Below are 15,637 nucleotides of genomic sequence, written 5' to 3'. Positions count from 1 at the left end.
TCGGTCACCTACCTGACTAAGGCCCTTCTCCCCTGATTGCACAGTTTTGGCCAGCTCTAGGAAGAGTCTTGGTGGTTCCAAACTTCTTCCATTTAAGAATGATAGAAGCCACTGTGTTCTTGGGGACCTTCAATGCTGCAGACGTTTTTTGGAACCCTTCCCCAGAACTGTGCCTCGACACAATCCTGTTTCCGAGCTCTATGGACAATTCCTTCCACCAAATGGCTTGGTTTTTGCTCTGACATACACTGTCAACTGTGGGACCTTATATAGACAGGTGTGTGCATTTCCAAATCATGTCCAATCAATTGAATTTACCACAGGTGGACTACAATCAAGTTGTAGAAACATATCAAGGAGGACCAGTGGAAATAGGATGCACCTAAGCTCAATTTCAAGTCTCATAGCAAAGAGTCTGAATACCTATGTAAATAAGGTATTTGTTTTTTATTTGTAATAAATTTGCAACAAATTCTCAACCATTTTTTGCTTTGCCATTATGGGGTATTGTTTGTAGATTGACAAGCAAAATATATTAAATCCATTTTAGAATAAGGCTGGAATGCAACAAAATGTGGAAAAAGTCAGGTGGTCTGAAAACTTTAAGAATGCACTGCATAAACAACTTTTACTAATTTCACAACCAAACTGCATTTTGAGATCTGGGGAATTCACATAGTCATTTTGATAACCAGAAATAATTCTTAAGTAGGGTAATTACCTGTGGTGAAGGTTGTTAACACCAGTTGACTTTGCTTTCCATTTCCCAGCACAGTGCAGACAGTGACTGAGTATTCAGTAGCAGGTTTCAGGTCAGAGAGAGGGATGCTGTGTGAAGATGTGGTAGTGATGTGTGGTTCTTTCCCTGGACAGCGGTAAGAGATCTGGTAATGATGTTGGGTTTGGTCCAATCCTGGTGGCTGGTTCCAGCTAACAGCAGCTGATGTGGTGTCCACTGAGTCAACATTCAGCTGCTCTGGAGCAGGAAGTACTAAGGGAAAATCAATACATTATTGTCAGGGTTACAGTTTAAGTCCAGATATACACTGAGGGTACAAAACATTAAGGATACCTGCTCTTTCCATGACAGACTTTCTATGACAGACCAGGTGAATCCAGATGAAAGCTATGATCCTTTTTGATGTCACTCGTTAAATATACTTCAATCCGTGTAGATGAAGGGGGAGGAGACATGTTAAAGGATTTTCAAGCCTTGAGATAATTGAGACGTATTTTATGTGTGGCATTCAGAGGGTGAATGGGCAAGACAGAAATATTTAAGTGCCTTTAAACAGGGTATGTTCCAGGAGCATAAGTTTGGGTCAAGAACTGCAATGCTATTGAGTTTTTCACGCTCAACAGTTTCAAGTGTGTATCAAGAATGTTCCACCACCCAAAGGACATCCAGCCAACTTGACCCAACTGTGGGAAACATTTGGCCAGTCAACTTCGGCCAGCATCCCTGTGGTACGCTTACCACACAATGTTGAGTCTACGACCCAACGTATTGAGGCTCTTCTGAGGGAAAAATGTTTTGTACACTCAAATGTAATGAAATGTTTAATAGATGTTCCACTTGACATTTCTCAAAAATTGTATAATCAGAAAAATGTAAAACTTGTAAAAAAAAAAAGAAAGTCCTCAAGCTTTCGATAAAGACATACATAACTTCCTTTCAGATAATAGCTCAACTAGGCCTCTTTCAGCCTCCCCAACAGTACAACATCTCTTGATTAGGCTGCTAGGTGTTTCACTAAGATTGCTGTAATATTTTAAGATGTTCTAGCTAGGGATGTGGAGGTCATGACATTTTGTCAGCTGGTTATGCAATCATTATGGAAATCATCCATGGTTATAGTCAGTAAGAAACTGCTAGCCACTGGCTGCTAACAGCTGACAACTGCTAACTGGCAAGCACAAAAAGTGAAGAGCTTCGGGAGTAGACTCCAAGAAATCGCCCTCTAGTGGTGCAAGTAAGAACTGCTGAAAATGCACAGTCAAAGATGAGAATAATTATTCTGTCAAAGGAAGTAATTTTTTAGAATCGAAATAGAGGCATACTAAGACCAAATAAATGTGACGTGTAAATGATAACTCATTTAGTACAGGAAATAAATACATGTATTACAATGCTGGAAGTGAATCCTCGAATTAAACAATTAACTATGCAAATGAGCAAAAGCTGTGTACATAAAGGAAATAGACGCCTGGCTCAAAAAGAAGCCTGGCTCTGATAATTGCCTGTTGTGTCCAGTGATATATGCAAATAAACGCCTGGGATATGATGCATAGCTTTGCAATATCTATATATATTTTTTTTAAGTCAAAATAATTGAATATACACCCTCACAATAATCAATGATTTATGTTAGGAGGACTAAAGAAACATTATGATATGAAGACAATGTATTTCAGAAGAACAGAAGATTTGACCTACTGTATGTTATCTGGCCATGTGCCATGCCATAGACTGTAGGCTTGCTCATTTAGCAGACAAGATATGCTTAAGTCCTGTGCGATTATTTTATATTATATAAATTTATAGTAAGAAGAATATAATTGAACTTAGCTGAATAAAATAGAGAAGATATTTTTCCCAATCCAGAGCCAAGTGGCTATGTTGAGCGTAAAAGTGATCATTTGAAACAGGTCCTATATGCTAGATTTAAAGTTATTTGGCAACTTTAGTTGTGAACTATAGAAACCTTAGAATGTCTTAGAAATCAAAACATATATGGGCTGCATGATAGGACTATAGGGACAGAGTGCAAGCAAAAAAGCTTCAGACTGCCCACACTGTTCTCTCATCAATTCCCTATTCCCTATCATCAAGTCCCTATTTTCACCCATCAGACTATTCTCAATTTAATCTTGCCTTTACAATACTGAACAAAAATATAAAAGCAACATGTAAAGGCAACATTGGTCCCATGTTTCATTCGTTGGAATAAAATATCCTAGAAATGTTCCATTCGTACAAAAAGCTAATTTCTCTCAAATTTGTTTACATCCCTGTCAGTGAGTATTTATCCTTTGCCACCTGACAGGCGTGGCATTAAACAGCATGACAGGCATGGCATTAAACAGCATGATCATTACACAGGTGCTGGGGCAATATTGGGCCACTATAAAATGTGCAGTTTTGTCACAACACAATGCCACAGATGACTTTTGAGGGATTGTGCAATTAGCATACTGACTGCAGGAATGTCTACCAGAGATGTTGACAAATAATTGAATGTTCATATTTCTACCATAAGCCGCTTTCAACATCGTTTTAGAGATTTTTGCAGTACTTCCAACCGGCCTCACAATCACAGACCACGTGCAATCACGTTAGCCCAGTGCCTCCACATCGGTCTTCTTCACCTGTGGGATTGTCTGAGACCAGCCACCTGGAGAGCTGATGAAACTGAGGAGTATTTCTGTCTGTAATAAAGCCCTTTTGTGGGGAAAAACTCATTCTGATTGGCTGGGCCTGGCTCCCAAGTGGGTGGGCCTGGCTCCCAAGGGGGGGCCTGGCCCCTGCCCAGTCTTGTGAAATCCATAGATTAGGGCCTAATGAATTTATTTCAATTGACAGATTTCCTTATATGAACTTTAACTCAGTAAAATGATTTAAATTGTTGCATTTATATTTTTGTTCAGTATAATACGTCAAATCTGTTTCGATTTCAGTAGCTGTGTGTGGTTAAAATCACAGGGGAAGCCCCCCCCCACCCCCCTCAAAGTAATGTTTCAGAAATGTTTGGATCACTAAACAACTATTGATTTAGAACCATAGAGAGTTATCGGAAGTCGCAAAGAAAACAGGAGCTACCTTTACTATTTCAGCAACATTTCAACATCATATCACCTGTGCAAAGTCTATTACAGTGACACATATGATATGGCTGTTGTAATGACTGTTCACGAGCATCAAAGTTGTAATTCCGCTAGGGACCTGTTTTCATCGCATTATGTCTCCAGTCAATAACCTGTACAGTGGGTGTGTTTTCACCTGTGTTCCCATTTAATTAGCATCTAAATAAATAATTAAACCAATTTCCGTAGTTCTGAAACATAAGTAAGGCTCAGGTTTTTGCAGATGCAACGAGTTTACGAATGGTGATATGATACGAGGTCATGATTCATAAGTTGACTGTTTATAGATGTGATAGGTAAAGACCTTTAAGAGTTTAATTCGGGAGATGGTAACTCTTTAAAGAACCGCTCTCGTGGTGCCCCAAATCCTAATGAGTTAAGTATTACATGATTCATTTTATTGGGTAACAATGAAATATAGTTCATTGATTAGTTTAACATTAATCTGAGGACTGTTATCTAAGTCAAGTCACTACACTGTCCATGGTTCTGATTTGATGATGTTGAAAGGTCATGTAACTGTGTGTTACTGTACATGCAATATGCCACAACAGCCCTATTTCTACCTTAACATTTTAGTTCACCTCATATTCACAAATATTTATCACTTAAACATTTAATAAAATGTTTATAGCCTTAAGGGTGGACAAGTAGAATAAAGCCAAGACTTTAGATATGGGGGGGAAAAACACACACAAAAAAAACAGATCACTAACAAAAAAACAAAAATGTTATTTGTAAAGTAACAAAATCTCTCTAGTTACTGGTAAAGAGATAATGAGCTGTAATTGGGGGAAGAGCTCTTACTAGTGCAGACTGTTGTAGAGACAGATTCACTCTGTTCCCCATTGCTCAGCACAGTTGTAACACTAACAGTGTACTCAGTACCAGGTTGCAGGTTTGAGAAAGTTTTGTGGCAGTCGTCAGTAATGGCTGTGAGGGTGTCTGTTCCTGGGATGCAGTTGGATATGAAGAAGTGCTGTGGGACTTTCTCCATCCCTTCAGCCTTGGACCAGTGGAGAGTGAATGAGGTATCTCCCAAATGGTCTATCTTTAAATCTCTGGGTGGGACCACTGGAACAAAAACCAAGACTTGTTTAGAATAGAGGATGTGCTGTTTTTGACAGAGTCCAAAAATGTCTCTAGTAATGAATGACTGATGTAGTCTGAATAAAAACACAAGTTAGCCTACTGTACCTGTGGATAGGGATGCTGAGACCCATCTGCTTTGTCTTCCATCTTCTCCCTCTGTAGCCATGTTGAACTGGTACTTTTCACCAGGTTTGAGACTGCTTATTTCAAGATGATGCCCACCTTTCACTCTTGTTGAGCTTGTTTCACCGTCACACCCCCAGGTCACTCTGAATGTCTGTGGTCCTGTCAGCCCCTGAGGAGAACTCCAGCTCAGAGACACAGAATCTAATGTCAGCAACAGGACCTGGAAGTCACCAGGAGGGGGCAGCACTGGTGAAGGAATAATGAGAGAGAGAGAAACCAGACTTTATTGAAAATAAAATTACATAAACAAATGTGTATTATTCATCCCAGCAGTAAAGGGACAACAATTTATATCTTAGTAAATGTATCATCTTAAATGTAGATTTAAATTAAATAATATAGTTTGTGTCAGTTTATTCTGTGTTCCATACCTACCATCATCTAAGGACAGCATTGCGTGCTGGTCGCCATAACAACTCTTAAAGTGTGGGAACAAAATAAGAATCAGTCATTTCTTTAACAACATAGAAATTGTTACTTTGCTAAATGTACAAAATATATTTTAAAGTCAAGACACATCAACTGCTTTTGACTTACAGGTAACCTACAAAATAAAGGAAACACTAGAGTAAATGAGATACAAAGTATTTACACACAGGTGTGGTTCCTGAGTTAATTAAGCCATTAAAACATCCCATCATGCTTTGGGTCATGTAGAAAAATGTCCAGTTGCCCATTATTTTGGCTACAATGGCTAGAAGAGATCTCAGTGACATTGAAAGAGGGATCTGTCTCAAAGGAGCATAAGGGCTTTAAAGGGTGTGTGTCTGTCACCAGATCTCAAACCAACTGAACACTTATAGGAGACTCTGGAGCCACGCCTGAGGCAGCGTTTTACACCACAATCAACAAAACACCAAATGATGGAATTTCTCATGGAAGAAAGGTGTCGCATCCCTCTGATAGAGTTCCAGACTATTCTAGAATGTATGCCAAGGTGTATTGAAGCTGTTCTGGCTCATGGTGTCTCCTTGTTAAGATACTTTATGTTGGCAGATACCTGTATATTCCTTTACAGCGTTCCCACTTATACGGGCACTGAAGTTCTCCTGAATGTTTTGCAACGGTGAAGGAGAGTGTGCCAGGAAACGAGCACAATTGCAGGTTTCATTGTATTCTAAAAAAAATTATGTTTGGATAAAACACTGACGGTGTCGTCACCCATTGCAACAATAGTTCTGTTGATACGGTACCTGACCTAACTTTTCAGCATCCTCAGAACTGTACTGTACAACACTGAGTAATGAAACAAGATAAAACAGTAGCTACCTGTCTTGTAATGGTAACCTAGGCTATCTTGTAATGGTAGCCAAAGATGAAATAAATAAACAAGTTTAGCCCACTTTATATAAATAAATTATAGTCGTTATGTAATTAGGCTATTTCGTTGTCTTTTTCATGTCGGTCATCTTTTAGGAAATTGTATTAGGCGGGTCATTCCTACAATGTGGTGCCTTTTGGACCTCATAACTTTTGGAGAAAAAAATTATATATTTTGTAGTATTCTATCAGAAAAAGGACATGTATGACTGAGCAAGTTTGAGCTAGCACAATGGTGGACACTTGAACAGGATTTTAACTTCTCTATCAAACATTTTGACATTTGGTGAATTTTCTCTATTTAACCTAACAGGGTAGACATGTATGAGTGGGACATACAGACTAACATCATGAAAAATAGATACAACTGAGTGTTAATATTTATGTAGATTTAGACCATTGTTTTCCCACCAAAGAAATGATGACACTTCCTGAATGTGGTGTCATTTTAGGAAATGGTTGTTTTCTTAAATGGAGATTTACAACAAACTAACAGGGTGGAAAGTGATATCAGGGACACAGCGAACATCTTAAACACTAATAATTAATGCAATAATACAAATAATGTAAAAAACATTATTGATGAGAGAATTTAACTAGGACTATAAAATAATGAAGAAAGATACAATATTGTATTGCTTATATTTCTTGCGGAAGTTGATGAATAACACCCAGGGACATGGCAAAAACACTTTCATCCACTGAAGAATAGTGTTCAAAATACATACGATTCCCTTTCAGGATGCATATTTTAGTTTTTAAGGACCTTATATTTAAAGCATTTTGGAATCCACATTTGAAACGAAATAAAAAGTGATATTTCCTGGAGACAGACAACGCACTGCGTTGTAGAAATGACCCAGGCCTAGGCTAGACACCTATCCGCCCGAACCTTGTCATAGCTAGACAGGATACAGTTTATGTATAATTGACGTCAAAGTTGTACCTTTCTAGCCCAAATGTTCCAACCTGCCCCAACCATAGAGAAAAATAGAGGCCTCTAGTGGCCAAAGATATATGTTATAAATGAGCAGCGCCAATGAGGGATTTCATCGTATTAATGTAGTCAACTGGGTGGGACTTACAACTTCACTAGCTGAAGAAGTAAATGTACTACTTTAAAACGGAGATACCCTCATGGCGCTGGCCATGATTTCAGATGTTAAATGGCATAGATACAACGTTGAGTCCTCTATCTATCTCCATGGTTCCACCTTCAACCCCAAAATTGTCTGCATTTTTACCGTTTTTACGCATGCGTTTTGTCTGGGTTGACTGGGAGCAGCTGCTACGGGAAGTCATAGGCCATGTCTGAAATCTACATACTATATAGAACGTACTGTTTAGTAAAAATTAATGCAGTAAGTAAATACCTGAGTGTAAAGAGGATTCTCTTCGTCGAAATCTACCACAGCCGAAATTAGTATAAAATCCTGGTATTTAAAGTACTCACTTTTAGAAATGTTACATTATTTTCCTCATTTCACATTGTTATGTTTGTTCCTTATATAATGACAAACCGGGGCGTAGGTTTAACTACTTTTAATGAACATATACTTCAGCTAGAAAACTCTGTTTAGCCATGCAAGGAATTCTTTAACCCGCATAGCCTGCTGGGTAACGTAGTCTAAATTTTATTAACACATAACAACACACACATAATATAAAAGTCCCTATTTTCGCCCATTCTAAAATGCCTACTAATTAAAAGCAAGTATGGGTATACACTGAACACATGTAACGGAACTCAATTCTGCTTATAGCGCAGTCAATGACATGACCTCCTTTCAAAGTGTGGAAGAAATACACTGAATACACTCGATTTCCTGTTGTTTCTTTCAACATAAGAATGTATTCTTTTAGAATAAATATATTAATATATCGGCATAATAGATGACATATTAGCGTCAGATCGCTGTGTAAAAGAGAACACGTTTCGTAGACTTCTTTGTGCGCCCTCCGCCATACTGGGCCTAGTTGGGTATTCTATATTTTTACCTGCCATTTATTAGCAAGAAGTTGAGCATCGGCCTTATTATCTTCACGTTTCGTTGGGATAAATAAGAAGTGACGCCTAAAGATCTGACACCTGACTTATATAATACAAATATTAACCTACCATTTCTCCTGCTGTCGAGCAGTCTCGGGTGAAGCTACATAAAATAGTTGTCGAATTTACTTTCAGTTTCTTACAGGAAATAACTTCGATAAACTACCTCCCCCCGTAAAAAAACACGTCTACGTTTTCTAAGAGGCAGAGTATGTAGTTCTGATATTTGTCATTTTTGTGGTGTCAAAAATGGAGTCAAACTAATTAAAAACATCTGGAAATAACAAAACAGCTTATACATCTTGGCACTCTATTTAAAATATTTATTATACATGAAAATATTTTATAAAGATGAAATGTCTTCAGCTCTTGGTTAAATGCTGTTAACATACAAACAAACAGACCAGAAAACATACAGTATTCTTCCTTGTTTTTTTGTCATTCCTGTGACAGTTGTAATCCTTTCGTTGTTCCTCCAGGTGGGAGCAGAGGTCTTTGTGGAGCTGATGGTCCTAAAACGTTGTCAGAATGCAGACATGATACGAGTGAAGAAGCTCAGGGATGATTTCAAAGCGGTACAGAGACCAGATAAAATATTCATTATATTCAATGCGTTTATGAAATAAAGAGAGTGGTCACAGAGATGAAATGACAGAACTTATTTTCTCTCAACCTGCTCTTTCTACACCTTTTTCCCTCTCTCTTTCATCTCTCTCTCTCCCTCCATCCTTTTTCTTTCCATTTCCTCTCTATTTATTCAGACTTATTGTAGTTTATTTGGGAACATTCACCAAAATAATGTTCAAGAGTTGTATTTATTTTCTATGTTTTCATTTATTTTCCTATAAACAATTGTTCTTTTAAAAAGTATTCAATTATAAATCGTGTACATCTTTGTTTAATGTTTAACAGATTAATCGAAATAGGTTGCATGCACTTTTCTACAATAAAAGAATGCTGAGATTTTGAACAAAGAATCAATCCACTTTTCTCTACCATACTGTATAGTTGTGTCATTATGCTTACTGTATATGAATTAGAGTCCTTGCAGCAATAATCCATAAATTCAAACAGCTCAGTGATTGCAGTGCTATAATACCAAACACAGATGAATGTACAGGGCCTTCAGATATACCCCTTATTCCACATTGTGTTGAATTACAGTCTGAATTCAAAATTAATAATAATTTTTAAAATCTCACTAAACTACACACAATACACCATAATGACAAAGTGAAAATATGTTTTTATAAATGTATTGAACGTACAGAACTATCAAATTGACATATGTATTCACACCCCTGACTCATTACATGTTAGAATCCCCTTTGGCAGGGATTACGGCTGTGAGCATTTCTGGGTAAACTGCCAAGAGCTTTGTACACCTGCATTGTACAATATTTGCACATTATTCTTTTAACAATTGTTGACCATTGCTGGAGAGCCATTTTCAAGTCTTGCCATAGATTTTCAAGCCCATTTAAATCAAAACTGTAACTAGGCCATTCGGGAACATTCAATGTAATCTTGGTAAACATTTACAATTATTATCTCCTTTGTTATGTTGACGTTGAGTGTGAGGTTATGTTCCTGACACCACACTCCGAGGGCCCTCACCTCCTCCCTGTAGGCCGTCTCGTCGTTGTTGGTAATCAAGCCTACCACTGTAGTGTTGTCTACAAACGTGATGATTGAGTTGGAGGCGTGCATGGCCATGCAGTCATGGGTGAACAGCGAGTACAGGAGAGGGCTGAGAATGCACCCTTGTGGGTCCCCAGTGTTGAGGATCAGCGGGGTGGAGATGTTGTTTCCTACCCTCACCACCTGGGGGCGGCCCGACAGGAAGTCCAGGACCCAGTTGCACAGGGCAGGGTCGAGACCCAGGGTTTCGAGCTTAATGACGAGTTTGGAGGGTACTATGGTGTTAAATGCTGAGCTGTAGTCGATGAACAGCATTCTTACATAGGTATTCCTCTTGTCCAGATGGGTTAGGGCAGTGTGCAGTGTGATTGCGATTGTCTGTGGACCTATTGGGGCGGTAAGCAAATTGGAGTGGGCCTAGGGTGTCAGGTAGGGTGGAGGTGATATGATCCTTGACTAGTCTCTCAAAGCACTTCATGATGACGGAAGTGAGTGCTACAGGGCGGTAGTCGTTTAGCTCAGTTACCTTAGCTTTCTTGGGAACAGGAACAATGGTGGCCCTCTTGAAGCATGTGGGAACAGCAAACTGGGATAAGGATTGATTGAATATGTCCGTAAACACACCAGCCAGTTGGTCTGCGAATGCTCTGAGGACGCGGCTAGGGATGTCGTCTGGGCCGGCAGTGTATCATATCTGATCTCATAAATTGCCATATCATATCTGATCTCATAAATTACCATATCTGATCTCATAAATTACCATATCTAATCTAATAACAGCTCCCTTTGGAGCTATTACAGCTTGATTATGTCATTGAGCAGCACTTTCTTAGGACATTTATTTTCATCTTTTTAATGACAAAATGTAGAAATGTACCCAGGAAGGTTGTGGCTCGTGGAGAACACAGCCCCTAATGCCGCGTTCAAAACACCTGGGAACTCGGAAATCTCCGACTTCAGGGATTGCAAACTATCACGGATTACAAAGGGAAACCCAGCCGCGAGCTGTCCAGTGATGCGAGCCCACCAGACGAGCTAAATTCCGTCTATGCTCGCATCGAGTCTAGTAACACTGATCCATGCAAGCGAGCACTAGCTGTTCCGGGAGACTATGTTCCAATTCTTTGAAGACAGTGTGAGTAAGACTTTTAAACAGGCTAACATTCACAAGACGGATTACCAGGACATGCACTGAACAGATGGCAAATGTCTTTACTGACATTTTCAACCCTGACCCAGTCTGTAATACCTACGTTTCAAACAGACCACCTTATTCCCTGTGCCCAAGAACACCAAGGCAACATGAGAATGCTATTCATTGACTACAGCTCAGTGTTCAACACCATAGCGCACTCAAAGCTCATCACTAAGCTAAGGAACCTGGGATAAAACACCTCCCTCTGCAACAGGATCCTGGACTTCCTGGCGGGCCACCCCAGGTGGTGGGGGTAGGCAACAACACATCCACCATGCTGACCCTCAACACGGGGGCCCCTCAGGGGTGCGTGCTTAGCTCGCTCCTGTACTCCCTGTTCACCCACGACTGTGTGGCCGTGAACAACTCCAACACTATCATTAAGTTTGCAGTTTGCAGACGACATGATGGTGGTAGGCCTGATCACAGACGACGATGAAACAGGGAGGAGGTCAGAGACCTGGCTGTGTGGTACTAGGACAACAAATCCAAATCAAATGTAGTGGTCACATACACATTTTTAGCAGATGTTATTGCGGGTGTAGCGAAGTACTTGTGTTTCTGTCTCCAACAGTGCAGTACTATCTAACAATTCACAACAATACATATAAATCAAAAAGTAAAATAATGGAATTAAGGAATATTCATCAACATCTCCCTCAACGTCAGCAAGACAAGGGAGCTGATCTTGGACTACAGGAAACGGAAACATCCACATCAACAGGTCTGTAGGGGAACAGGTTGAGAGCTTCAAGTTCCTCAGTGTCCACAACACTAAGGGATTATCGTGGTCCACACACACTAACAGTCGTGAAGCGGGCACGACAATGCCTCTTCCTGCTGAGGAGGATGAAAATATTTGGCATTGGTCTTCAGATCCTCAAGAAGTTCTGCAGATGTACCATTGAGAGCATCTTGACTGGCTGCATCACTGCTTGTTATGGCAACTGCTTGGCATCTGGCCTCTAGGCGCTACAGAAATCAGCAGACAGTCTTCTGATCTGCAAGGGGGAAAGGGGAAAGCTACTAAGGTAAACAACTGAATGCATTCTTCCACTTTTAACCCAACCCCTCTGAATCAGAGAGGTGCGGGGGGCTGCCTTAATCAACGTCCATGTCATCGGCACCCGGGGAGCAGATGTTGTTGGGGTGTTAACTGCCTTTCAGTTACTGGCCCAATGCTCTTAACCGCTAGACTAGCTGTCGTCTCTAGTGTGTTACTGGCCCAACGTTCCTAACCACTAGACTAGCTCTCGCCCCTAGTGTGTTACTGGCCCAGCGTTCCTAACCACTAGACTAGCTGTCATCTCTAGTGTGTTACTGGCCCAACGTTCCTAACCACTAGACTAGCTGTCATCTCTAGTGTGTTACTGGCCCAACGTTCCTAACTGCTAGACTAGCTGTCATCTCTAGTGTGTTACTGGCCCAGCGTTCCTAACCGCTAGACTAGCTGTCATCTCTAGTGTGTTACTGGCCCAGCGTTCCTAACCGCTAGACTAGCTGTCATCTCTAGTGTGTTACTGGCCCAGCGTTCCTAACCGCTAGACTAGCTGTCATCTCTAGTGTGTTACTGGCCCAGCGTTCCTAACCGCTAGACTAGCTGTCATCTCTAGTGTGTTACTGGCCCAACGTTCCTAACCGCTAGACTAGCCGTCGTCCCTAGTGTGTTACTGGCCCAACGTTCCTAACCACTAGACTAGCTGTGATCTCTAGTGTGTTACTGGCCCAACGTTCCTAACCACTAGACTAGCTGTCATCTCTAGTGTGTTACTGGCCCAGCGTTCCTAACCACTAGACTAGCTGTGATCTCTAGTGTGTTACTGGCCCAGCGTTCCTAACCGCTAGACTAGCTGTCGTCCCTAGTGTGTTACTGGCCCAGCGTTCCTAACCACTAGACTAGCTGTCATCTCTAGTGTGTTACTGGCCCAACGTTCCTAACCACTAGACTAGCTGTCATCTCTAGTGTGTTACTGGCCCAACGTTCCTAACCGCTAGACTAGCTGTCATCTCTAGTGTGTTACTGGCCCAGCGTTCCTAACCGCTAGACTAGCTGTCATCTCTAGTGTGTTACTGGCCCAGCGTTCCTAACCGCTAGACTAGCTGTCATCTCTAGTGTGTTACTGGCCCAGCGTTCCTAACCGCTAGACTAGCTGTCATCTCTAGTGTGTTACTGGCCCAGCGTTCCTAACCGCTAGACTAGCTGTCATCTCTAGTGTGTTACTGGCCCAACGTTCCTAACCACTAGACTAGCTGTCGTCCCTAGTGTGTTACTGGCCCAACGTTCCTAACCACTAGACTAGCTGTCATCTCTAGTGTGTTACTGGCCCAACGTTCCTAACCACTAGACTAGCTGTCGTCCCTAGTGTGTTACTGGCCCAACGTTCCTAACCACTAGACTATCTGTCGTCCCTAGTGTGTTACTGGCCCAACGTTCCTAACCACTAGACTAGCTGTCATCTCTAGTGTGTTACTGGCCCAACGTTCCTAACCACTAGACTAGCTGTCATCCCTAGTGTGTTACTGGCCCAACGTTCCTAACCACTAGACTAGCTGTCGTCCCTAGTGTGTTACTGGCCCAACGTTCCTAACCACTAGACTAGCTGTCATCTCTAGTGTGTTACTGGCCCAGCGTTCCTAACCACTAGACTAGCTGTGATCTCTAGTGTGTTACTGGCCCAGCGTTCCTAACCGCTAGACTAGCTGTCGTCCCTAGTGTGTTACTGGCCCAGCGTTCCTAACCACTAGACTAGCTGTCATCTCTAGTGTGTTACTGGCCCAACGTTCCTAACCACTAGACTAGCTGTCATCTCTAGTGTGTTACTGGCCCAACGTTCCTAACCGCTAGACTAGCTGTCATCTCTAGTGTGTTACTGGCCCAGCGTTCCTAACCGCTAGACTAGCTGTCATCTCTAGTGTGTTACTGGCCCAGCGTTCCTAACCGCTAGACTAGCTGTCATCTCTAGTGTGTTACTGGCCCAGCGTTCCTAACCGCTAGACTAGCTGTCATCTCTAGTGTGTTACTGGCCCAGCGTTCCTAACCGCTAGACTAGCTGTCATCTCTAGTGTGTTACTGGCCCAACGTTCCTAACCACTAGACTAGCTGTCGTCCCTAGTGTGTTACTGGCCCAACGTTCCTAACCACTAGACTAGCTGTCATCTCTAGTGTGTTACTGGCCCAACGTTCCTAACCACTAGACTAGCTGTCGTCCCTAGTGTGTTACTGGCCCAACGTTCCTAACCACTAGACTATCTGTCGTCCCTAGTGTGTTACTGGCCCAACGTTCCTAACCACTAGACTAGCTGTCATCTCTAGTGTGTTACTGGCCCAACGTTCCTAACCACTAGACTAGCTGTCATCCCTAGTGTGTTACTGGCCCAACGTTCCTAACCACTAGACTAGCTGTCGTCCCTAGTGTGTTACTGGCCCAACGTTCCTAACCACTAGACTAGCTGTCATCTCTAGTGTGTTACTGGCCCAACGTTCCTAACCACTAGACTAGCTGTCGTCCCTAGTGTGTTACTGGCCCAACGTTCCTAACCACTAGACTAGCTGTCATCTCTAGTGTGTTACTGGCCCAACGTTCCTAACCACTAGACTAGCTGTCATTCCTAGTGTGTTACTGGCCCAACGTTCCTAACCACTAGACTAGCTGTCGTCCCTAGTGTGTTACTGGCCCAACGTTCCTAACCACTAGACTAGCTGTCATCTCTAGTGTGTTACTGGCCCAACGTTCCTAACCACTAGACTAGCTGTCGTCCCTAGTGTGTTACTGGCCCAACGTTCCTAACTACTAGACTAGCTGTCATCTCTAGTGTGTTACTGGCCCAGCGTTCCTAACCACTAGACTAGCTGTCATCTCTAGTGTGTTACTGGCCCAACATTCCTAACCACTAGACTAGCTGTCGTCCCTAGTGTGTTACTGGCCCAACGTTCCTAACTGCTAGACTAGCTGTCGTCCCTAGTGTGTTACTGGGTAAACGACCAGCCAGGCTTTTGAGTATCCAAAGAGGAGAGAATTCAGGAACTTTTTTTTTTCTACTCTTTGTAACAAAGAGAAAATGGCGCCAATGGCACAAAGGACATTTTAACACATGTTGACAATGTATTAATGTTGACATTTCCAAATTAAACAGAGTTGAACCTTTTCACACTATCATGCTGACTTACTCAGACACCAACCATACTATGTACGAACTGTCCTTATAATATTCACTAGGGAAGTCACCATAATGAATTCTCAAATTAGAATAATTTTTAATTAAGGCAATAATTAAAGCTCATGCTTCCT

General features: G+C 41.6%; 1 protein-coding gene and 1 long non-coding RNA gene across 5 annotated transcripts in view; both read right to left on the bottom strand.

The window, feature by feature from the left end:
* LOC129842092 (fibronectin-like) overlaps positions 1 to 8,708 on the bottom strand; it is a 33,259-nt gene extending 24,551 nt beyond the window's left edge. Inside the window, exons 1-5 of one of the 4 annotated variants that reach the window (XM_055910486.1) lie at positions 8,582 to 8,708; positions 5,518 to 5,560; positions 5,062 to 5,328; positions 4,753 to 4,938; positions 722 to 991 (exon numbers count right to left, since the gene is read on the bottom strand). In XM_055910486.1, coding sequence (XP_055766461.1) covers positions 722 to 991; positions 4,753 to 4,938; positions 5,062 to 5,328; positions 5,518 to 5,560; positions 8,582 to 8,584 — 769 coding nt within the window. In that variant the 5' untranslated portion in view covers positions 8,585 to 8,708. Of the gene's footprint in view, positions 1 to 721; positions 992 to 4,671; positions 4,939 to 5,061; positions 5,329 to 5,517; positions 5,561 to 8,581 lie in introns of all 4 variants that reach the window. The other 3 variants (XM_055910485.1, XM_055910489.1, XM_055910488.1) reach the window with 3 other exon arrangements.
* The window catches only part of LOC129842096 (uncharacterized), a 70,836-nt gene that overhangs the window by 42,893 nt on the left and 12,306 nt on the right, over positions 1 to 15,637 (bottom strand). The gene's annotated exons all lie outside the window — the stretch shown is intronic.

This window comes from Salvelinus fontinalis, unplaced genomic scaffold (genome assembly GCF_029448725.1).
Source record: "Salvelinus fontinalis isolate EN_2023a unplaced genomic scaffold, ASM2944872v1 scaffold_0011, whole genome shotgun sequence".
Lineage (NCBI taxonomy): Eukaryota > Metazoa > Chordata > Actinopteri > Salmoniformes > Salmonidae > Salvelinus > Salvelinus fontinalis.
This window is presented reverse-complemented; position numbering and strand designations above follow the sequence as displayed.